The following is a 25,606-nucleotide window of genomic DNA, read 5'->3' as shown; positions in this document are numbered from 1 at the left end:
CCAGTAGAATTTAAGCTAGAACATCCAATTACCTCTGAAAATTACATTTTCAAAAAAGATAACTGGCCTACCTGTTTTGCAACAATGTATTGACACTGCTTTTATGGTCGGTGTTCTGTTCTGCCACAAAAGATTTTTTAGCCTTTTTAGCTAATCCTGTGTTTGAGATATTATTTCCAAGTGGGCAAGAGGCATTATTACTGTTTCTTGCTTGGTCTGTTTGCTCTCCTGTGCTGTGTGCAGTCTTTGGAGTACCTCCACACATCTTCTTAGTTCAGATGTACTCTCCCAAAGCTTCTTGAAAATACTGAACACTGGCTTAAGAGATATGGCTATTAGTGAGTTGCTTCACTATGGCTCAGCATCCAGCAACCATGGACATTTCCTCTCCGAGAAGAAATTCAACCAAGTCTTTTGTAGCAATCCACTGGGTTTCTTTTTTACAACAAGAGTAGCATGTTCTGCCAACCATAATTCAGGAAGACAATTGCATCCAATGTAATGTAGTATTTATCCCAAATTAGACCACCACACAGAACTTTCAAATTTCAAAGCCCATCCAAGATTATCTCCTGCTTCTGTTGCTGGAGTTTTTCCACCAAGACCAGTAAGCAGTCAGCAGATATTGATTTTAACTACCTTTGTTTCCTGGTATGTGATTATGTAGCTGGCAATTATTTATTTGGTCACAAGACCAAACCATATGGCCTCTGAAAGAAAGAGCATAGGTGCTTTTGCACTGACTCGCCCTTAGCTGCAAGGTTGTTCTAACACTGGCTACAACACCCTCTTAATGGCTCTCATGTGAGCAAGTGTCATCTGACAACTCTTAGCAACCACCTATGGCTCAGCACCATACTTCAAATGCAAATAAAAATCTGTCACCAATACCCTACAGTTATCAGTAAGGAATGATTAACACCAGCAAACACCCCAGAATTTTTGCACAGTAATGGTTTTACTCTGTAGAGTAAACACTTTATGTTCAGCTAAGAACCTGATACTGCTTCAAAAAAAAGCTTTTACACAGTGGAAGGGAAAACTGCTTACAGAATATAATTGATAAGTAAAATCTGGTGAATATGAGGGAGATAATGTTTCACTTTTACACTTGCTTAAAAAATATTTCCCTTAAAAAGACTGATGTTTTAAATACCAAATAGGAGTTAAAAAATGTAGTCCAACTAAAAACATTCCCCCCCCCCTTTTTTTTTTTAAATGACTAACATCCACTTGGAGAAACAGGTTTAGAATTAAAACCAGACTTTCGTTTTTACAACAAATGGATATTCAATCCCTTCAGTGGTGCATGTGTAACACCGAGAGACCCCTGTCATTGGCAGGCCGGTCAAACCAGGGACCTCTAGAGCTATATGCATGAGCCTTTACTGCATGAGCTAAAAGCCATGCGGCTGTTAGCGAAGGCTGTAGCAGACTCATTAATTTAAGTGGTCTCGGTGCCACTAGATGGGACAGAACACTACACAGGTGTTTGGGTTACACAGACCAAGAGGACACATCTTGTTTTCTGTAAGCTCAACTATCATCATCATGTTAGAGTATATAATTGTCCCTTCTGCCCTTAAAAAAAGGATTCTACCCAAAAAACCTAAGCACCCCACACAAGATCACCATTTTCCGCTAAAATTTGCTGTAGAGTACCGTCTACCAAAAATAAGTTTTGCATTCATAAAGCCCTTTTCATCCACAGACCTCAAAACTCTTTATAAGGTAAGTATTATCTCTTCTTACAAATGGGACAACTTAGGGGGAGCAGTGGTTGATGATGGGGGTGGGTGTGCAAGGCTGGTGGCGGGGCAGAGCTGCAGCATGAGGGGCGGACGCTCCCCCTGCTGGTCCCTCAGTGAAGCCCCCGCTTCGTTCCAACTCTTGGCCAGCAGGGCCCCGTCCCCCATCCTGTTTCTGGCCGGCACTAGCTGCGTGCTGTGAGCTGTGAGCTGTGAGCTGCAGTGACTGGTGCGTGCGGGCAGGCGCCAGGCAACAGCCAGCTATGTGTCGCCTCTGCTGCCCACCCATCGACCCTTTATGTGCTCCTCCTCTCGCTCTCCCCTCCCTGCTTTGCTCCTTTGCCCCCTCAACCCCGTTGCTCCTACATATCCCCCTAGGCAGGGTGTATCCTGCTCCCAGCACTGTGCGGAGAACCAGCCTCTGGTCGGAATGCTTGGCTCACCAGTAGCCTGGTCAGCAGGCTCCTTCCCTCCCCCTGTCTACACTGGCAACATAGCGCTTTAACGTTGCTTGTATGGTCGCGGCAGAGCGCTGGGAGCCAGCTCTAAAAAAACCCACCTCCACGAGGAGTGTGGCTCCCAGCGCTGGTGCACTGTCTACACTGGCACGTTACAGCGCTGAAGCTTGCTGCGCTCAGTTGGGTGTTTTTTCACAGCCCTGAGCGAGAAAGTTGCAGCGCTGTAAGACCCGCTGGCCCAGGATGCTGGCTAGGAGGAGCATGTGCCAAAGACCCGTTCAGCCTCTCTGCCCCTCAGCTAAGCTCCCGAGTGGAGCCCTAAAGCGATTTTAAGCCTGTTCATGCCCCAGCCGTGCAGGCTCCACAGCAGCCCCCTGGGCAGGGACTTAGCTCCCTCTTCCCCTTCCCCTCCTGCCCCTCCCCCCCCCCCCCCCCCGGGTCCTTCCCCCAGGGAGTGTGAGGCTGCTTTGTCCCCTAGGCACCCCCTCCTGCTGAGCCACCTTTCTGGCTGGGTTCGCTGAAGCCCCTGCAGTCAGGTTCCCTTGGCCCTGGTGCACAATGCATCCTTAGGGCTTAACCCCTTCCTGCCTGCGCTGTAGCTGGGAGACAGGAGGCAGCTGTGTTATGTCGGTGGCCAGCAGCAGCCTGAAGGCGTTAGCTGCCTTTTGACACCGTATGGGCAGGAAGGGACAAGCTGCTTCCAGCCACAGGGGAGCAGGGAGGGAGGAAGAGATGAGCTCTGCAAAGACATGGGCCAGTCATCCCTTCCCCCGCCCTCCCCTGCGGCTGGAAGCAGCTCCTGTCCCTTCTCTCCCACACACACAGTGCTGAAAGGCTGCTGCTGCACACATCCTGGTGTAAACCCTGGCAGAAATCTGGGGAGGGGAGCATGTGACCCTGCATACCCCTCCACATGTTGCCTCGGGAAGACGCAACACCAGGTAACAGGAGATGCAGGTCCATCCCAGGGACCCAGCCATCCTGTAGAGCGCCAGGCAGGGAAGGTTGGATCTGACAGTCGGTCACGCTTGCCCTCTCCTCCCCACCATGTGAGAGGTGTACGGGAGAGTGTGTGTGTCAGCTCTCCCCGTATGAGCCTTAAAGATAAGAAGATAAATAAAAAGAATCCAGCTACACAGTATTTCTTTTTAACATGGGCTCAGTCAACTTGATGTTAATTTGAACGTTTGTACTGCATAGTTCTGATTGATTGCCATTGAACTCACTTGAACATGAGTAATTTTACCAGGTGTCCCGTATTCAGCACAGGGAAATATGGTCACCCTAAGCATGAAGTACTTCACTTATTACTCTATTTGAGACCTTAGTTATGCTATCAGTTACCATCATGGATCCCCAGGAACTATGCTACACTGCAGCTTTTGAAAAGTCTCTTGGAGGAACCCCAAGGGGTCTGCCTCATTCTTCCTTTGGCATAGGCCACGCAGCCTCACTGCTTCCTAAACTGAGCTACTGGACTTCTGCTTCATACTATGAGCTCTACTCTGCAAGTCCAACTGAGAGAGATTCCTAGTAAAGGTTTCAGAGTAGCAGCCGTGTTAGTCTGTATCCGCAAAAAGAAGAACAGGAGGACTTGTGGCACCTTAGAGACTAACAAATGCTCTAATAAATTTGTTAGTCTCTAAGGTGCCACAAGTCCTCCTGTTCTTCTTTTTGCAGATTCCTAGTAGATACCTGTACACTCTTCAAGGGCTAATGCACTCCAGCCAGTATTTGCAGTGACACTCAAGCAGCAATTTCAAAACAGTAGGGTTTATTAGTTGACTGGAGCGCAGCACTGGAAGTCCATAAGTTAGCATAGAGAAATAAAGGTTAAAGCACAGTCCATTCTGGTCAGCCCAGTGCAATTCACCAGCCAAGCTGTAGTGAACTCCATTTTCAGGCTCTGTCTCTCTCTGCCTCCTCCTCAGTCAGTTCCCAGTGAAAGAACCAAGCTTCTTCCAGAGCTCACACTTATTCCCCCACCTCAACCCTCCCAGTCCTTTGTTCTCACGCTGGGGGGTCTCTGCTCAGCTCCCCTGCTGAGAGTGCAGCTCCATGAGTCATTAGAGCTTGCATTGTCTCTCCGGACCCCATGTTGATCTGGATCAGTTTCAGCCAGTTCCTGAATGACTCTATTCATTCCACCCAGACAGGGACATGACGCACATACCTGTGTCTCTTAGAGACACAACTTAATCCTGAAAGACAATTTAATCTTCCCCCGCCCCCTGCCCTTGGGTAGCAACGCCAAGTATGGGGGAAACTGAGGCACACATAGGCCTCAAAAAATTACCACTTACACCAAGGCAAAACAGAACCCTTAGAAAAAGTTCTTTCTAGAAATACACAAACACTTTTTGATTATGATCAACAAAAGCATAAGATTACAACTTGTAAGACTGCATTTCAATTTTAAAAGACAACAACTGAATGTGTAGGACTTATGTTTGTGCAGCACTGCAATACAGTGAACCACCTGAAAGTGCAAAGTATTAAGTTTCACTCCACTTAACACACACACTTACTACACTGGACTAATTTGACTAGCAGTATTTTAGTGTCATACTTCCAAGATATTACTAATACTGAATGAAAACGTATATATATGTCTTCATATGTATACAACTGTAAAATAAATTGAGGAGGATGGGCTAAGACTAGTGGAAGAACAGAAGATGCTGCCAGTTGCACTATAAGCTTTCCCCCCCCTTCCCAAAGAAGAATGCTCAATTACTGTATATTGATTACAATAGCTTATCAGTGTCTGGTGCTAGAAACATAGAATGCAAGACTGGAAGGAACCTTGAGAGGTCATCTAATCCAGCCCCATCTACTGAGGCAGGGCCAAATAGAGTCAGGCCACCCTGGACAGGTGTTTGTCTAACTTGGTCTTAAAAAGCCTCCAGTGACCAGGATTCCACAATCTCTCTTGGAAGCCTATTCTAATACTTAACTATCCTTGTAGTTAGAAAGTTTGTCCTAATATTTAACCTAAATCTCCCTTGCCAATTGAGGATTAAAACACACAAAAATAACTCTGCCTGATATTTTGAGATGCAGCGTACTCAATTCCCACTTACGTCAATGGGAGCTACAGATACTCAGCACTTCTGAAAATTGGGCCACCTAATTTTCTAATCTTCTACTCATATGACCTCATTTGCCATTTTGACTGGAATTGTCTGTCAAGGAGGAATATGGAATTATAGCTTTGACTTCCTTTTTGCCCTTTTCTTTCACCACTACTGCCATCCCCAGGCACCTCTGGATTAAACACTAATGGCCACCATATTGGAGGCATCAAGTGATTACCAGCTCACCACTTCCTTTCTCTAACCAATTTTTGAAGGATGCTCAATCTGCAACACAAGGCCCAAAGAAGAAATCAACCTACAGGCAGGCACAGAGCGTCCATAAACAGTGATTCAGGAAAGCCTCCTACCCTCCTGCTATAATCCATTGGGAAAGGGAGGTTAGTCATTCCTTTTATATGACTATTTGGCAGTATGTCACCTGTTCTGTTTGTAGGTCACTTCTAAACCTAGATAGACCTAACTCTCTTCTTCACTTTGATTGCTTTTAAAATGGCAGTATTGGTTATGCATTATTAATCCCAAACGCAATTTTAACACACACACACACACACACACACACACATATACCCCTCTCAAATATCATGATGAAGTCCAATAGGATATAAATTCCTGTACCAAAAAAACCTATCCATTAAAGTCCAAGCATTGTTTCAAGATTTGTTTCCTTAGAATATTGTAGATTCTTCATGTACGTCTCTAGTAGGATTTTCTTTCCCACATCCTTTAAAGAGATAAACTAGAGATATTTGTAGACAAGCAGAAACTTTCACAAAACTTCTTGCCAAAAGAGCAAGTGGGATTCAGGGACACAGACAGCAAAACCAAACCAACTTCTCTCCTTTCAGCCATATACTATTACACATTGGATGGTTCTCCTAAAACTGAAGCAGTAAATACAATAAACGAAGCCTGTTAAAAGGTAGAGAGTAGCACCAAGTATTTGTCATATATGAACAATACGAAAAACAAAACAGATGTCAGATTCCACTTCACCTAAAGATAGATTTCCTTTTGTTCCATTTGTTGAACCATTTATTTGTGGTACTTTCCAAAAAAACATGATTGCCAATAAATATCATGTTTTCCAAAAAAAAGACACTTCTCCCCATATTTACCATGAACATGCAAAATTCTGACACACTATATAGCTGCATTCTTTTTCTTACACTTATTCACCTAAAATAACCCTGAGACAGTGAACAAGCTGCTGAGCTTATCTAATCCACCTTGTTTAACTCTGATGCATTGTTACCAGTTTCACACAAGTTAGACCAGATACTTTCTACATTAGTCACTCAAGTGAACAAGCATGTGATTTACACTGCCTCTCTCTAGCTTTAGATTTTCCACGTAAGCAAGGAGTCAGTGTAATGGGGAAGTTCTTACTACCAGGCTAGAAATACCAGAACCACGTTAGAGGCAGGCAATGTGAATTTCAGAACACAATTTTTTACTTTATTAAATGAAATATCTGAGCAGTACTAGATGAGGGTTAGAAGTACTGTACATATCTCTAGGGACCACTTAATACAAAACACACCCAATACTGGGGCTGGAGGAGATAGCTGAAATTGCATTTAAGCAGGCAAAAATTCAATATACTCTATCTTTAGATTGTTTGAAAACAGACCCTTCTCTTCTCAAAGAAGAAACTACCTACTGTTAATGTCTGCTTTCTTCATCTCCAGATTAGATTACCAGAACTCATTCCCCATCAAGTTAAACACAGTTGTCATAACTAAAAAGAGCCAGTGCGAATACATCACACCAGGGCTTCTCCAACTCTGAGGTCTCAGTTTCAAGACCTGCATGCAGAGTCTTACCTAATCTACAGAACTCAATAGTTTGGGACCTAGATACCCAACAGAGCTGCAAAGATAAAATGCAAAATTGGAACAGTGACACTGAGGAAGTCCTGGACAAGGCTCAGATGCAAAGAATGTTTTCAGCAGTAACACCAATAACGGAATTTCTTGCCAGAGAGAACACTGAGCCCAAGCATGGCTGTGTTCAGATCAAAGAGATTTGTTTTAAAGTTTGATCAGTTACTAGCTCTAGTTTATTATAAATTCATGTCAACTATTTCTCAGATTTTAGTTCTGGAATAAAAACAATTTGTTGAAGAGTTTCAAAAAATTCCATATTTACTTTTTTTTAAAAAAAGGGTGCAAAGTACATCTTTAGTAACAAAGTCCAGCCTTTGGGCTCTAACACCAATTTCAGATTTGTCTGGACACCAGCAGCTTGACTGAAGCAAGCAGTATTTGTTCTGTTTAATGTGTCCCAATCAGCAGAAGAGCTCCACCTCCTCATATAGTCATCCCCCAGTCCTGGTCCATGCATAGTCATATGTCACTTGTTCCAGACTGAATCAGGTGATCAGGCCAACTTCCAAGAACACAGCTATTAAATAAAGATGCTGCCAAGGCACATCTAACAACTGCTTTCACCAGAAACTGAAATGGGGCAGAATCTCTTACCCTGCCAGTTTTACTGCCCATACACCTACGAACCTTACCAGTTATTGTAACAGTATATTTGATAGCAGAATTAAAACTACACATTGTACTTTTAAAAAGGCCAATTTAGCCAAGAGAGTGGAAAAGAAAAAACAAAAAATCTAGTATTTTTATACTGTACCAATTCTTGTTGTATTTTTAATCAATTAATAAGGAATAAAATAAGGAGCATCTCAGAACCTAAAGCCAGCAGACAGCATCCTGGGGCTGACAGCCTGGAACATGGGCTTGCCTGTCCTTTCCTACTACTTTGCCGTCATTTGTACAACCTATTTTCTACTAGGTAGCTTCCAAATTACTGCTCAAAAAGAATTTTCTTAAAATCAGAAAACTCCAACATCAAGTAACAAGTACGTACAGATTACAAGTGGTTGAGAACATAAGGCCTGATGCTAAGAAGTACAGAACACCCTCAATTCTTGATGACCTCAAAATGCTGTTCAAGATCCATTTCAGTAACAAATAATGTAGACTTTTAAAAAACAAAGTAGTCAAAAGCCAACCTCCTTTATTCACCTGCCAATAACAGAGTTTCGCCTGCAACAAATGAAGACATTACTTGCACCTAAACAAAAACATTCAATGTGCTGCTTCACACTGCTTCAGGTGTTTGCAGTACCATCAGTTTTCTGTGACTACTGGAATTCCAAATAAAAATAATATCATGATACTAACCAACAATCCATTAGTGAGACTAGACCCTTGAGGTTTTTTTCCCCTCCATCCCCAGATTGTCAGGAAATTTTGGAGGAGCTAGTGGTTCTTAAATCCCTTTGTCCCATTGGTATGTTGACTTTGTGACTGTTGGAAAATAGACTATAACAAGTAACTTGCAAAGTGAGGTTATTCCAGACATTGTTAGCACATCAGGGGAAGGGAGAGATGAGAAATGAGAATAATGTGTTTAATACTCACGAACACTTACTGGTTTGTCTACATGGTAGAAGGGTGGATGTATTTATAAATAAAACAAAAACACACACACCACAGAGAGAGGGACACAAACAAAAACCCAACAAAAACAAAAAACAACCCCTTCCCCTCCTCCCCCCTCCACCACCACTCCCTCAGCACGGACAGCATAATCCATAGCCAGCGTGGAGATGAATGCCAGGAAATCCTGGAGCAGATGAGTTAAGTGATAACTGCAGACGGATATAGTGTCAAACCAACAATTTTCTCTAGTTTTAGCCAGAGACGTGATTTGTTCCTCTTGTTGGTTTTATGACAGTTTGCCTGTTCTGCACAGAACATTCTCCTTAACTGTTTTTTGTAAAGAGGGCTGTTGATGAATTGTCCTATACATAATACTGAAACTTTCAGGTTTGTGAAGTTAGAGGCGTGTAACCAGTTCTAGGACACAGCATTAGGGCTCTTCTGCTGCAACACCCTAAACTCAGTTGCTAGCGTCTTTTTGGATTGCAGAAGAAATCACGACAATGCTCGCTGCTGGATTTAGGTTCAGTTTGCCCCAAAGTACATGGGGCCCTGACTAATTCAGACACCAAGTTGTAAAATAAAGGGATTTCAATTCAGCTTTAAATAAAGGCTTAGTATCTTACCTATGAAGTTGTATGTTTCTTTTAAAAGAAATTATATTTATCAAGTCCAAGTGTACAACACACATAGCCAGGTATTTCATCTTGTATTGCAATACGCAAGCTATGGAGAGTTTTAAACAATAAGAAGTTCTATGAATACCTGTACAGTGTTTAATAAAAATTGTTATTTTACACTAAGATGCCAAAATGTTGCTTGCAATCTAAAAAATTAGTCAGTATTCTGGAATTCACTGAATGTGTCTGCACGAAAACATGCAAGGCTAAGTACATCAAAAAACTGGTAGGTACCTTGAAATGTAGAGGTCAACTCTTCACATGTGGAAAACATACTGCTAATTTAAGATTTTTCCCCTAAAGGTTGCCAAGAAGTATATGGCTAAATGGACAAGTGTCAAACATTGGCAATTCTTTTTTGGCTGTAGTAAGGGACTTCAGTATAGCTAGAGTTAAAATCTCAAATTCTTACTTCCTGCTGACTAAAAATTTGTCAGGACAGCTGGCCAAATCTCCGTTTCACATCATTGTTATTTTAATATTTCACTAATGAAAAATAAAAAGCCACTGTTGCACTCAAATATCTAGCAGACATGCCAACACTGCATTTTAATACAAATATCGTACTGTTCCTTTACACTACTGGAACTAAGTTTAACTCGTAGGTGCAGATTACCCTCGACATTTCATCCAGTGGTTTATTTTATTAAAAAAAAAAAAACAGATGGATAAAGTGTCAACAATAATTGTACCTGTAAGTGAAACAATTGACCAACTAAGTGAATTTAAGAACCAGATGCCGGTTTCAAATTTGAAATTCTTCTTCTTATTTTCCTCCCTGTTACACCATTAACTACTGAATACTTTTTACCATTAGGATCAGCCCTAGATAGGTATTTTGAGTTATGCCATTTTAATGGCAATATTGCTTGATTTAGGTAGAAAAAGCACAAATTTTTACTGCATAAAATGCTTGTATAATTTTCTCCTCAAAGTATTTCCTGTGGCACACCCATAAAATTACACGTGGGGTGTTTTGAATAGAAGAAAATTGGCTCTTGGAAAATGTCTGGAGGTAGACAACTGTTTGATCTGGTCAGGGAATGGATAGATTTAACTGCATTCTGGAGTCTCCTAAGCACTAGACTTTTATTGATTGAGTTACTCCCCTACACTGGGGCTTGGAACCATGTCCAAAACTGCTTTAAAGCACAGTTGTAGCAAATATGGTTTGTGGTCATATACAGGTTTTATAGGTTGGATTGCCAACCCTCCAGGATTGTCCTGGAGTCTCTGATTAAAGATGTGATGAAATCTCCAGGAATACATCCAACCAAAACTGGTAACCCTACTTATAGGTCCTGTCTTGATGGGTAAGAGGGTGTTTTCTCCCAATTGTGTTAGCTTGACGTGTTTGAAGAGGTCTCTTAATGCTTGTTAAGACACAGGTTGAAATATCTGAAGGTGTGTTGGCTGGCTGTGATGTAAGCTCTTCCCCCCCCCCCCCCCGGCTAAAAAAACAGGGCAGCTAAAACATAGCTTCAAATATGTTAGCTTAATGTGATTAAAAAGCCATCTCAATGCTTGTTAAAATGCAAGATAATGCAATTGAACTAACATGACTGAAAACCCCACACCCTTTTTACCAATCATGATAAAGCCAAAATGTTGTATTAATGTGTATAAAATGGCCTGGCTGCCTTCACAACCTAAGCTATAAACATAGTTCAATCTAATTTACTATTAAACAGTTCTTTCAGGAATTCATAACTGTGTTAGCTGCACTGAGTTAACCAGTCCTTCTGACTCTCAATTTCCCCTGAGATCGGTGATGCTATAATGTTCTCTGCGACAATATTCCCAATACTTTCTCTCTATGCATCAACTGCCCTAGAAGTCAGTGCAAGTAGTAACCAGGCAGTTAGCCATGACACGCAAGCAACTTTTTGTGATACTCTATATCCAGGTTTATAAAATGAAGAGATCACCACAGTGTTCAGAGTCCAAGATGATGACAGATCTCTGTTTGAAATCTGGAACAACAAGTTCATCTAAACCAAAGATAGCCTGGCAAAACACAGACAGTGGATTTAATGCAAACAAATAGCTGTGAATCATTCAATAAGGAGAAAGAGGGTCAGGAAGAGATTAAATGTAACGGTACTTTGTATTTCTAGAATTATTTCAAACCAGAAGTCTAAGCATTTCACTAACATTGAATTTAGCCTCACAACTAGGGTTACCATATTTAAAAAATAAAAAAAGAGGACACTCCACGGGGCACTGGCCTCGCCCCTTTCCCACCCCAACTCCGCCCCTTCCCCAAAGTCCCCGCCCTAACCCCGCCCCCTCCCCTGAGCACCCCGCATTCCCCCTCCTCCCTCCCAGACACACGAAAAGGGCTGCCCGAGCGCTACCGGCTTCACGGTTTGCCGGGCAGCCCCCAGACCCTGCGCCCCTGGCCGGCGCTTCCCCAGTGCAGCTGGAGCCTGGGAGGGGAAGCGCCCAGCCGGGGGTGCAGGGTCTGGAGGCTGCCCGGCAAACCGTGAAGCTGGTAGCGCTCAGGCTTCGGGCAGCCCCTGTGCCTCCGGACCCTGTACCCACAGCCGGGCACTTCCCCTCCCTGGCTCCGGCTGCTGTGCTCCTCCCCTGACTCTTCAGCTCTCTTTAATAGCCGAGCTGCCCGAGCGCGACCTGCTTCGCGCAGCCCCCATGCCTCTGGACCCTGCGCCCCCGGAGGGAAGTGCCCGGCTGGCGGCTCATGGTCTGGAAGCATGGAGGCTGCCCGAAGCCGGTAGTGCTCGGGCAGCTCGGCTTTAAACAGAGCAGAAGAGTCAAGGTAGGGAGCACAGCAGCTGCGGGAGGGGAAGTGCCCAGCCGGCGGTATTTTTCCCGGACATGTTCGGCTTTTTGGCAATTCCCCCCGGACGGGGGGTTGATTACCAAAAAGCCGGACATGTCCGGGAAAAAACGGACGTATGGTAACCCTAATTCCAAACAGGAATGTTGTGAAGTAACTACAGTGGAACTCACAGGTTGTTTACAGGGGTGTTGTGAGGCACATTTCATTAATATTTCTGTGCACCTTACTTGAGCGTGTTGGGCAGAAAGATATAGAAATGGAATATGTTAGCAAACTTTGTGAAAGTACATAGCAGTGAGAGTGCCTAATTGACTCAGCTAGTTTCACAACACTCACAGCATATATTTCATTTCACTGTAATCTCTCTTCTGCACTGGGCAAAACAGGAATTGCCACTGATAGTAGTAGAAATGCCCATAAAACACTGCATTTAATATCCTGGAACCAACAGGGCTACAACACTGCATACATAAAAAGCGTCTTGTCTACATACTAAAGTGGTCTTATAAATACCCAATAAGTTTGTTGCTTTGTACAACAACACTTTTTAGCTCACATCTAGATGCCCCAGTACAGTCCATAATAGTTCCCCTGCCCCCGGTGCAGATGAGAAGGCACAGTTATTGCAGCTGAAGCAATAAATCTAGTCCTCCTAACTCCATCCCACAATGCAGTGCTTCTCTTCTCTGTCTGTACTAAGGTGTATCTTGCAACTTTTCTTGGCACTTCTGAAAAGAGCTGTGTGTGATTAATTGATGCACACAGTTATTGACATTGCATACATGGATCAGTTCTAATCTGGTCATTTGCAAAGACAATTAAAAAAAAAGTCAGAAAAATGGCATATTTTTCACAGAAGTTAAAAAAATAAAGATTGTCAAGAACTCCAGGAATAAGACCTACACATGTCCACTCAGCTCTGATGTGGGGGGAAAAAAACAGAATCCCAAGATTTCTTCCAAGGCTGCAATTGAAGTAGAGATGGGGGTGAGGGGGGGGGGGGGGGACAAGAAGAAGAAGAAAAAAAGGAGGGAAAGAAGAGCAAGACAGTCAGTACTCTTGTAGTAAATCTGGAAAACTCAGAAATCTCTGAAGGCTCTTGCTCAGTAGTGAAGAGGGTGGGAAGGAAATCAAAACAGCTTTACAGAGAGATATAAGGACATGGTACCTACAAGAGTGAAGAGCCAGAGGACTTGCTTTTTCAGATGACATCCCCAAACTGGGAGCCCAATTTCTGTCTAAAAGTATTTTTTAAAAAAGGTCCTTATTTAGACACCCAGTGGCATTTCTGGCTACTGTTGCTATCTGGATATCTAAGGATATCCAAGGAGCCCAGGTGAAACTCAGTTAGATTATAGAAATCTATTGAAGTGAACAGCAACAAAATAGAACAAACATACAAATGCCACTCAACAAACCTCACTACTGCTTTCTTTCCTTTTACAAAGAGTGGAATATTGCCAGGCTTGCAATAAAGTGCTGTGAAGTAGTGCTTAGCGAATGGGATTTCCCCAAGCATTTCGGCACTATGACCAAAGGAATTACTTGTTTCAACTGCCAAGTGAATCAGGGCCAGCGCTGGCTTTTTTGCCGCCCTAGGCAAAAAAGCCACCCGCCGTCCCCCCACCCCCCGCCAGCGCAGCAGGGGAGGGCACCGAGCAATCCCCGACCGGCCGGAGCGCCGGGGGGAGGGCGGGGAGCCCAGCCGGGGCTCTCCGCTCTCCCCAGCGGCCAGAGCGCTGGGAGCAGAGCGGAGAGCCCCGGTTGGGGCTCTCCGCTCTCCCCGGCAGCCAGAGCGCCTGGGGGAAGGCGGAGAGCCCCTGGCAGCCAGAGCGCCGGGGGGAGGGCAGCGAGCCTGCTGCATCTCTCTGCTCTCCCCGACGGCCGGAGCGCTGCGGGGAGGGCGGCGAGCCCAGTCGCGGCCTCGCTCTCGGGCCGGAGCGCCCCACCGCGCCGCCCCCCTCCAGGCGCCGCCCCAAGCACATGCTTGGTGGGCTGGTGCCTGGAGCCAGCCCTGAAGTGAATATCATACACCAAAGCTAATAAACAGTTACCAGCTAGAGATCCTGCACAGTTATAATACAACATCCGTTCCATTATGGACACCAGAAGCACCAGTGAATATTTAAAGATGAAGTAGTGGCCTGTTTGCCAGTTTCACATCTTTTACAGCATGCATGTTAAATGAAATTATATCCTCTTTTACAACATCCTTTCACTCAGTCTCCCAACAAAGATTTTATGGAAGTCATGAAGCAGAGACTTTACCAACCTAAATGTAATCCAGAAAGAGTCTGATTTATTTTGCTTTACACATTCTGACATGTCGTGTAAACTGTTAGCTTCACACGTTTCCCCCTCTTAGTTAAAATTTTTACACAACCTCAGCCCTCAGCTTCCTGAAGACAGTTTCAGTCTATAGAGCTGAAAAATGCAGAACAGCATTAATATGAGCCAGAACAGAATTACAATTGCCATGACAATTAAAGCATGATCAACTTATCCAAAGCCAGAGTCATTCATTTCTCTAGAGCCACTACCCTCCCACACACAAATGTTTCACTTTAGTAATTAGTTGAAATACATTAGCATTAGAAGATTCTAACTGAATACATTACATTATTGTAGGAAGCTCCCTTACTGTAGTCCCCAAGATCTGCATTCCTAGTGTCTGGCTTTCTTAATGGACTTTCTACTGAGCACATGGAGCCAGGAGCTTCCCAGAATCTCTAGTATCAGCTGCATAGCTTTTTCTTTGAAGTGCAGTAACAGCCAGTATTAAAGGTTTTGAGGAACATTTGGGATTTTAACTATACAAAAGTATGAATGTTTTCTCTCACACACAAGAACAATTAGGATTTCTTAGAATGTTACCAACAAGCTACAGCCATCAAATGCTTCTCAGCTGAAAGTAGTATCTACACATTTTTTTCCAGTTATGAAGTTGGTCATATTTTTAATTTTATTATACTGTGTTTTCCCCTTAACAGTAATCAGTGCTAAATGACAGAAACTGAACAGGTTTGAGAAAGTCACCTGTCGGTAGCAAGAACAACTTCTCATGGTAAGAGGTGAGGATGTCTCATCATTTTCTGCAGAATTTAAACTTTCATTTATTAAAAATAAACCAAAACACAAAAGTTTCTTGCCTTTATAGGTCCAAAGATAATTTCCCAAAATGTGAGTCGTACAGTATTGTTTCCCAAGCTGCAGACAGACAATTTAGAACATAAGAATGGCCATACTGGGTCAGACCAATTTAGCCCAGTACCCGGTCTTCCGACAGTGGCCGGTGCCAGATGCTTCAGAAGGAATGAACAGAACAGGGCAATTTATTGACGGAACAATCCCCTGTTGTCCAGTCCCAGCTTCTAGCAGTCAGAGGTTTAGGGACACCCAGAGCATAGGGTTGCATCTCTGACCATCTTGGCTAATAGTCATTGATGGACCTATCATCCATGAATGTATCTAATTCTCTTTTGAACTTCTGGCTTTCACAACATCCCCTGGCAATGAATTGAACAGGTTGACTGTACGTTGTATAAAGAAGTATTTCTTTTGTTTGTTTTAAACCTGCTGCCTATTCATTTCATTGGGCGACCCCTGGTTCTTGTGTTATATGAAGGGGTAAATAATGCTTCCATGTTTACCTTCTCTACACCATTCAAGATTTTACAGATCTCTATCACATCTCCCCTTAGTCTTCTCTTTTCTAAGAGTCCCAGTTTGTTTTAATCTCTCCTCATATGGAAGCTTTTCCATATCCCTAATCTTTTTTTGTTGCCTGTCTCACTTTTTCCAGTTCTAATACATCTTTTTTGAGATGGGGCGACCAGAACTGAACTCAACTCAGTATTCAAGGTGGATTTATATAGTGGCATTATGATATTTTCTGTATTGTTTTCTATCCCTTTTCCAATGGTTACTAACATTCTGTTAGCTTTTTTTTTTTTTTATACTGTTACTGCACATTGAATAGATATTTTCAGAGAACTATCCTTGATGACTCCAAGATCTCTTGAGTGGTAACAACTAATTTAGACCACACCGTTTTGTATGTATAGTTGTAATTATGTTTTCCAATGTTCATTACTTTGCATTTATCAACACTGAATTTCATCTGCCATTTTCTTGTCCAGTCACCCAATTGTACGAGACCCTTTTGTAACTCTGAGCTATCAGCTTTGGACTTAACTATTTTGAGTAATTTTGTATTATCTTCAAACTTTGCCACCTCACTGTTTACCCCTTTTTTCAGATCATTTATGAATATGTTGAACAGCACTAGTCCCAGTACAGATCCCTGGGGGGCCGCACTATTTGCCTCTCTCTATTGTGAAAACTGATACTTTATTTCTACCCTTTGTTTCCTGTCTTTTAACAAGTTACTGATCCATGAGAGGACCTTCCCTCTTATACCATGACTCTTTACTTTGCTTAAGAGTCTTTGGTGAGGGACCTTATCAAAGGCTTTCTGAAAATTCAAGTAAGCTATATCCACTGGATAACCCTTGTCCACATGTTTGTTGACTCCCTCCAATAATGTTAATAGATTTGTGAAGGGAAATCATGCCTCACCAAAACTTTTTCCCAACATATTATGTTCATCTATGTTTCTGATAATTCTGTTCTTTACTATAATTTCAGCCAACTTGCATGGCACTGAAGTTAGACTTACTGGACTGTAATTGCCATGATTGCCACTGGAGACTTTTTTTTTTTTTTTAAATCAGCATTATATTAGGTATCTGCCAGCCATCTGGTACAGAGGCTGATTTAACAAATAGGTTATATACCAAAGTTAGTAGTTCTGCAATTTCATAACTGAGTTCCTTGAGGACTCTTGGATGAATACCATCTGGCCCTGGAAACAAATTACTGTTTAATTTATCAATTTGTTCCAAAACCTACTCTGGCACCTCAATCTGAGACAAGTCCTCAGATTTATCACCTAAAAAGGATTGTTCATGTGTGGGATCTCTCACATATCTTCTGCCACGAAGACTGATGCAAAGAATTCTTTTAACTTCCTGCAATGGCCTTGTCTTACTCGAGGTGCTAACGGAGCACTCAATCGTCCAGTGGCCCCACTGACTGTTTGGCAGGCTTCCTGATTCTGACGTACTTAAAATGTTTGCTGTTAGTTTTTGTCCTTAGCTAGTTGGCCTTCAAATTCTTTCCTGGCCTAATAATTATGCTTCTGACTTGCCAGAGTTTATATCCCTTTCTATTTTCCTCAGTAGGATCTGACTTCCAATTTTTAAAAGATGTCTCTTTGTCCCTAACCACCATTTCTACTCTGTTGTTTAGCCATGTAACATTTTTTTGGTCCTCAATGTTTTTCTTTTTTTGGGTATAAATATAATTTGAGCCTCTATTATGGTATTTTTAAAAAGTTTCCATGCAGTTTGCAGGCACTTCACTCCTGTGCCTGCTCTTTTTAATTTCCATTTAACTAGACGACTCCTATTTGTGTAGCTCCCCTTTTTTGAAGGTAAATGGTAATGTGGTGGGTTTCTTTGGTACTTTCCCCGCTCCAAGGATGTTAAATTTAATTATGGTTGCTATCACTGAGCAGTTCAGCTATTATCATCTTTTGAACCAGATCTTGTGTGCCAATTAGGATGAAATCAAGAATTGCTTCTCCACTTGTGGGTACCAGGACTAGCTGCTCCAGGAAGCAGTCATTAATTTTAGAAATTTTATCTTTGCCTCCCATCCTGAAGAGACATGCTCCCACTCAATATGGGGATAGCTGAAATCTCCCATTATTGATATGTTTTCTGCCTTTATAGCCTCTCTAGTCTCCCTGAGCATTTCACAGTCATTGTCCCCATCCTGGTTAGTAGTATATTCCTCCTGCTATATTCTGATTATTCAAGCACAGAATTTCTATCCATAGAGATTCTATGATACTGTATGATTCATTTAAGATTTTTACTATATATAACTCTAGGCTCTCTTTCATGCAGAGTGCCACCTCCCCACCTCAACCCCCATCAGTAAGACCTACTCTGTCATTCCTATATATTTTGTACCCTGGTATTACCCTGTCCCACTGATTATCATTGTTCCACCAAATTTCTGTGATGCCTATTATATCAATATCTTCATTTAATACCAGGCACTCAAGCTCACCAATCTTAGCATTTAGACTTCTAGCATTTGTATACAAGCATTTATAAAGTTTGTCAATATTTAGTTGTCTGCCTTCATGTAATGTAATTGAAGGGGACTCTATTGTTTGACTGTTTCTCTTCAGTTCCTACCTAAACATTATCAACTTCTATCCTCCTTACTAAGATATGGAGTATCCCCTTTAATAAATCCTCTCCAAGGGATGTATCTGTCTGAACCGCGTGCTCCTCCGTAGCTGTTGACTCTCTCCCAGCCCCTAGTTTAAAAACTCCTCTATGATCTTTTTAATTTTACATGCCAGCAATCTGGCTCCGTTTTGGTTTAGGTATAGCCAGGGGTGACCAAACTTATTGACCCTCTGAGTCACATAAGACAATCTTCAGAAGTTCAAGAGCCAGGGTGTGCCTGCTCGGGTTTCAGCCCAATGGGAGGTGCCTGCCAGGGCTCAGGGCTTCAGCCCTGCAGGGAGGGTGGTCCTGGCGCACGTGGGATCATGTGCCCCTGCAATTTATGCCAGGGTTTGCTGGCCCCGCTCAGTCACATGCTGTTGCTGAGTCCCCTCCCTGCATGGCAGTTGCTGGAGCTGCAAGCTGTGGCTGTGGGGAAAGGCAGAGACAAACAGCTGGGAGCTGCAGGTAGAGCCCCTGCTTTTGCTGCTGCCTCTCCCTTTGGAGTTAAAGCAGCAGCCCCTCCCTGCAGTTCCAGGTGCTAGTTCTGCATGGAGAGGCAGTGGCAAACATCTGGGAACTGCAAGGAGGAGCCGCTGAGTGTAAGAAGGGAGGCCCAAAGCTGTTGGGGGAGGCGACCTTTAAATTGTGTCACCCCTACCCCCCCCCCCCCACAGCAGGCAGCATTCATCTCTGGAAAAAGCCCCTAGCCCCACCACCCCACCGCAGGGCAGAAGCCCTGAGCTTCCTCCCCCCCATCTGATAGGTGGAAAATTGGGGGGGGAGAGGGAGAACCTGGGGGGGCTCCATGAGCCACACTAAACTGTAAAAGAGCTGCATGTGGCTCACCAACCACGGTTTGGCCTCCCCTGGTATAGCCTATGCTCCTCCTTTCCCAAAAGGTTCCCCAATTCCTAAATCCCTCGGAGCACCACTGTCTCATTCACACATTGAGACCCTGCAGTTCTGAATGTCTTACTGGCTCTGTATGTTAGACTGGAAGCATTTCAGAGAATGCTACCATGGAGATCTTACCTAGCACACTAAATTTGGCCTCCAGGACCTCTCTCCTATCTTTCCCTATGTCATCCATACCTACATGTACCTCAACCACTGGCTCCTTCCCATTACTGCACATAAGCCTGTCAAGCTGTCTTGAGAGGCCTGCAACCTTCGCACCCAGCAGGCAATTCATCATTCACAAACCCAAATATCTATATTTCTAAAAATTGAATCCCCCATAATATTACCTCCATCTTCCTAATACCATGAGTCCCCCCCTCCAGAGAAGTATCCTCAGTGCAAGAGAATGACATAATACTATGACATCATCTGGAAAGAGGGTCCCAATTATGGGATCATTTCCCTCTGCTCCAGCTTGATGTTCTCCTTCCCTGAGACCTTCATCCTTCTTAACAGTGCAGAGGCTTTCAGACTAGGGGTAGGCATGCTCTGCTGTGTCCTGGAAAGTCTTATGCATGTACTCCTCTATCTCCCTGAGCTCCTCCAGTTCAGCCACTCTGGTCGCCAGAGCCTGCACTTGGCCACTGAGGGCCGTGAGCTTCTTGCACTGAATGCACACATTTACTCCTTCTCAGAATACAAGAACTAGGGGTCAACAAATGAAATTAATAGGCAACAGGTTTAAAACAAACAAAAGGAAATATTTTTTCACTCAACAGTGTCAACCTGTGGAACTTCTTGCCAGAGGATCTTGGCCAAGACTATAACAGGATTCAAAAAAGAACTAGATACATTCATGGAGGATATGTCCATCAATGGCTATTAGCCAGGATGAGTAGGGATGGTGTCCCTAGCCTCTGTTTCCCAGAAGCTGGGAATGGGTGACAGGGGATGGATCACTTGTTCTGTTCATTCCCTTGGGGGCACCTAGCATTGGCCACTGTTGGAAGACAAGATACTGGGCTAGATGGATCTTTGGTCTGACCCAGTATGGCTGTTCTTATGTCACCTGCCTACAAGGCAGGTAAACATACATGCTGCATTCACGGCCATAAACAATTTCAGGTGCTCTGCTTGTTCATCACTTTCTCCAGCAGTAGAGTGAAGGTAACAAGACTCTAGTCAGTTTCATGGCTGGAAACCCTGTGGAAAGAGGTGAAATTTACAAATATTGTATCAATTTTACAGCATCTGCTTAGGAGTGCCAAGAGAAACAGTAAAGGCAGACACAGGAATTTAAGGGTCAGAGACTGTAGGGGAGATAAAAATAGCAGAGATCCTCTTCTCTCCCCAACCAGTTTCAGCCACATGTTCCCATTAGTACAAAGATCTTTACTGTGAACTTTCTGCTGAATCATGTTGAGCTAGAAGCCACCAAATCCCAGATGTACCCCCAGAATATTTAGTACTGGCTGTCACAGCTCATCCTTCGAAATTCAGTACTAGATGACATTAAGGGTTTTCAGGAGGGCTGGGATTTGAGGGTTCAGTTAAAAAAAGCAAAGACCCATATTAAATGAAGAAGTGTGGGTTGTGTACAGGAACAGAACTATGAATCATGCATTACCATCATACATTTATTTAAGAATGGGAGTATTGAGGATTTAAATATTCCATAAGTGGTGGTGGGAGACAAATAGGCATATAACTCCAGAACACAATTTAAAAAAAAGATAGAAGTGAAAACCCCCAAAAAATTGGGGGACAGGAGAAGAGATAAAACTGCAGAACGAGTGCATGAAATCCTAAAAGGCATAATATATGAATAATTTGTTAAAAATGTTAGCGTTTTCTGAATTTCACACAGTATTTCAATATTCTAACCTGAAATTCAGTCACCTCAAAAAAATCTGGTATAGTAAATAAATAACCTTACTATAGGCCCCGATGCTGCAAGGAGCTCCATGCTGACAGGCTCCCTACTGACTTCAGTGGAACTTTGTGCAGGAGTCTGCCCTCCTGGCGCTCCTTGCAGGATCAGGCCCTTAAACCTAGACCTGGGGACATTTTAATTAAAATGAAATCCCTGCAAATGGGTTTGCACCTTAATCGATTTTTGTACCTCTGATCCAAACAATATACATTAAGGCATCCAGAATTATTCTTAACTTAAAATTTACAAGTACATAACACATGCTTTCGCTCTTTCAGCCTTTCTCCATGCCCCCCAGTACCACAAGGCTTTTTGTTTGCATTATGATTTAAAGGGACAATGAATTCTGGGCCTGGCCATTTTAAGTCTTCCCAATCCATTAGCAACATTCTAGAAATAATGTGGCAATAATATTAGATTCCCCAGTGATTCATAACATTTACAGCAAATCACTTTAGAATCTGGATATATAAACCAAATCTGACATTACCCAATGTTGGCTCTGATCCTGAAATTTGTTTCAAGCGGATGACATTTGACCCATTCAGAGCACCTCTGAACTCAAAAGGTTCTATGTTGGTGGTCCCCTCTGCTTGCACTAAGTCACTTGTTGAATGGGGTCTTTGTTTGTTTTTACTCCTAGGCCTTGGCTACACTTGGGGATTAACAGCGCTGCCGTGCCAGCGCTGCGAGAGCTCTCTCGCGGCGCTGCGAGCACTCCACCTCTCCGAGGGGAATAGCTTGCAGCGCTGCGAGCACTCCACCTCTCCGAGGGGAATAGCTTGCAGCGCTGCGAGCGAGCGTGCAGCCCTGCAGGCGCTGATTACACTGGCGCTTTACAGCGTTGCACTCGCTGCGCTCGGGGGGGGTGGGGTGTTTTCACACCCCTGAGCGCAGCAAGTTGCAGCGCTGTACAGTGCCAGTGTAGCCAAGGCCTAAGTCTCACTCCCCACAGCATTCTTAGCATTTCAGGAAGTGAAGGTCAGGAATCTTATCAATTTGTTAGTCTCTAAGGTGCCACAAGTACTCTTCGTTCTTTTTAATCAATTTCTATATGCTATCTACTCACAAGACCAAGCTAGTCATGGTGAGTACTCACATGAAGGTTTGGTTGGACACATATGCAATACCATTTATTTTGCTTGCCACAACCACCCTGGTCTTGTGACCTGATAAGGTATAGAAAAGGGATCCAGAATCTTTTCACTTAAGTTGTTTAGAATATGGTCCCTGCGGATTTATTTTTTTTTAAAGCCATCATCAAATCAGGATTACACATCCAGGCCCCTAAAGGAATCCCTATATGTTTCATGTGCAAAAGTTCATGAAATCATTAGCACCTAAAGCAATGGAAGGCATGCAGCTCCCTGCTGTTCCACATGATCAGAGGTAACAAAAGATGAAACCCTGAATTCAAGGTAAGACACATTTCAACTCAGATTTAAAAAAAGAAAAGATTTGAATTCAAGTTACCCAAGTAATAAGATACAAACACTAAGAAAGATGAAGGCAGAATGTTTTCTGTATTATTTTATTTGGAGTCTGGAATTAAAAATTATAACAGTTTATGCATATGAGGAGATTTGAAATCCAGACAAAATGGCTGAGACATCAAAGAGAAGAAAAAGAAGCAGAAGACAGCAGAGAGAAAGCAACTATATAGGTACAATAATTTTCACCTGCTTCTCTGCCCCCACTACTCTTTTGCATGTGTTTTTCTGCACTATTTAAGGGTAGTAACAAAGTGACATCAAGCCATTTTGTTTAATGCAGGAACATGTTATATTCTCAATTTTTAATTAATCTGGCCCATAGTGAGACTTAATAACTCAGTTTTGCTGCCCACACCAGACTTTCTATTCTATGTAATATCATATTCATAGTTACAGCACCTGTGGCTATGCTACTTACAGCAGTTGTAACTTGCTCAAAAGTCTGGAGATTTTAAGGACAAACCCGAAGGACTCAGAAACACCCTAGAAGACTGAAAATTAGTCTGTTATGTCTGATGCTGATTACACTGAAAAAATCCAGAGAATAAAGGTTATAGACCTTCTTTCACAGTGAGGAAGGATGGTCTGAGGTAGATGTCCAAAGTGTGAGTGATCAATTCCATACCCCAGGATCCATCACAGTTAAAGCTCATTCACCCAATTTAAGACCCTGAAAGGTAGCTGGCACCGGACCCCAGACATCCACACAGACCAGGTTAGCACAACATTAATGCTTAACAAAATGACTTTTGTACAGAAGGCTTGTAATGAAACAGCTCTCAAACATGTATAAGTGTCTGGACTAGTGGAAATCTCAGCCATTTTCCCAAACCTGTTAGATCAGAGGCCAACCTAAAATTGCAGAATATTCCCTAACAGAGGCACTAACTCTCTAGCTGGCTCTAAATCAAAAGTACTGAAGCAAACTATTACCAATAAGAATTATATCAAGTTCTTAACGCGCTTTATGTTTCCAAAGCACTGTGTGAACGTGAACAAATCGATACCAGGGTGATCAAAAATGACAAGAGCTGGGGGGTGCGCGCGCGCTCCGGCGGGCTCCGGGGAAATGTACACACCCCTTCGTTCCCGCTGGTGCCCCTACCCAGGGCTTGCTTTCTTGGCTCCAATAAGGCTACCCCCCACCCCTTGAGTAATGTCCTTTTAGTAATATCCCTGGCATGAAAGAAACAATTTCTCACCTAAAGGCAGGTCCTTCCTTAGGTGCTCTGCTGGGGGGAGAAGCCGAGCTGCTGCCCCTTTTGTTGAACAGCTTCTGGAGTAGAGTAGGAGCCATGCTGCTACTTGCTGTTACCGCCGCCCGTACTCACAGCAACCCCAGTGGGTAGCGCACGCACAACAGCTCAGCTGGCTGGGGATAGTAAGAGCGGCGGGGGCAGCATCCCCGCTGCAGCGTGGCCGCCCGGCATTGCACGCAGGAGTGAACGGGGTCTACGGCTAGCTCAACGTCCCCACTCCCAGCAAGGGAGGAAACAGCCAATCATATGACTAAAGAAGACGAACCCGTCGCCCAGAGGCGCTGACAGCTCCCTCTTGCAGGACGAGCCCCTCTCAGCCCGGAATCCTGGGATCCGAACGCGCAACATCCATGGAACGTTCTCCATTGGATACTCGGGATTCCAAGCCTTCCCCCGACACGTGGTCAAGAGCCAGAGTTAAAGGGACACGAGCCCTGTTTCAAAGTCCTCTGAGGTTGGAAGGTTTGAATGGACGGGCTTGGGCGGGAGAGGAGTAAAGATAGGATTTCTGATTCTTTCCAACAAATATTTTATCAGATTTCTCTCCTCTCCCAGTTCGGTTCCCTCTCAGTGAAGTAAATTATTAAAAAGTATGCACAAACTGACCTAACAGTACAGAGGTGTTTTTGTTTTTTTCCATTTGCTGATATTGAAAAATCTCTGATTTATTGGGTGGAAGTGTGCATTTTCCCTAAAATCAGAGATAGCCCAAACCAAATCCCTGGATCCAAAAAGTCCATTGAATTTTGTGAATGTTCAGATCCAAGCTTTGCCATTGGGCCCTTTCTCTATAATAGAACAGGTCCAGATCCTGAATTTGGAGACTTTTGGATTATTTTTTCTTCTAGCCCTTGTCTGACTAGCCCCGACTGACAGAGTTCGCTGATCCAAAGACTGAGGAAATGCTAGCTTATGTGTTTAGCAAGGATCCAAACTTTGGCCCTCATCTGTTGATTAGGCATATACTTAATTTTACCATTCAAGTATTCCCATGGGACTTTGCAGGATTGGGGCCTTTGTGGCTTTGTTCATTTCTGCTTTTTTATGGTTTATTTTGTTCACAGGTGAAATAATCTAATTAGCTGATGCCACCATTCTGTTGGGGGTTATGGGGGGAGGGTTGTTTTGGATGGTTTTGTTTGGTAGAAAGACCACACATCTTATTCCCCACATTCTTTTAATTACTTATCCTTCAAAAATGAGTTGGAAAGGTGTGATATGCTGCCTTTTTTGCATATAGCCAGCTCCACAACCTACTACAGGAGGAGACTTTTTGGGGCAATTTGGCAAATGGGGGCAATTGAAGTAAGCAGTCCCTGCACTTCCCCAAAGAAAGGGACTGGGCCCTTGTGCAGTCATGCACCTTCCTCCTCTTCCCACCCATGATGAAGCCACAGACTAACTCTTGTCCCGACTGATTTGCAGAGAGATGAAGAGCCTTGTAGAAGGACTAGTGTTATCTGCATATGGA

The 25,606-nt window shown here is 43.5% G+C and overlaps 2 protein-coding genes across 11 annotated transcripts in view; one reads left to right on the top strand and one right to left on the bottom strand.

Moving 5' to 3' along the window:
* The window catches only part of SPMIP2 (sperm microtubule inner protein 2), a 124,719-nt gene extending 109,349 nt beyond the window's left edge, over positions 1-15,370 (top strand). The window contains exon 5 of the mRNA XM_065597928.1: positions 15,233-15,370. Within this exon, the coding sequence (XP_065454000.1) occupies positions 15,233-15,235 (3 nt within the window). The 3' untranslated portion in view covers positions 15,236-15,370. The remainder of the gene's footprint in view (positions 1-15,232) is intronic.
* Positions 1-24,530, bottom strand: part of FNIP2 (folliculin interacting protein 2) — a 92,660-nt gene extending 68,130 nt beyond the window's left edge. For 2 of the 10 annotated variants that reach the window (XR_010601833.1, XM_005299309.4), the window contains exon 1: positions 24,079-24,530. Coding sequence is in view for 4 of the 10 variants with exons in the window: in XM_005299309.4 (XP_005299366.1) it covers positions 24,079-24,173 (95 nt within the window). In the remaining 6 variants the exon portion in view is untranslated. Of the gene's footprint in view, positions 1-71; positions 868-15,391; positions 15,791-24,078 lie in introns of those variants that run through there. The other 8 variants (XR_010601832.1, XM_008169388.4, XR_010601830.1 and 5 more) reach the window with 6 other exon arrangements.
* Positions 24,531-25,606: the final 1,076 nt, after the last annotated feature.

The sequence above is a fragment of the Chrysemys picta genome, chromosome 5, assembly GCF_011386835.1.
Source record: "Chrysemys picta bellii isolate R12L10 chromosome 5, ASM1138683v2, whole genome shotgun sequence".
Lineage (NCBI taxonomy): Eukaryota > Metazoa > Chordata > Testudines > Emydidae > Chrysemys > Chrysemys picta.
The sequence above is the reverse complement of the archived record's forward strand: the minus strand, read 5'-3'. Positions and strand labels throughout refer to the sequence as shown.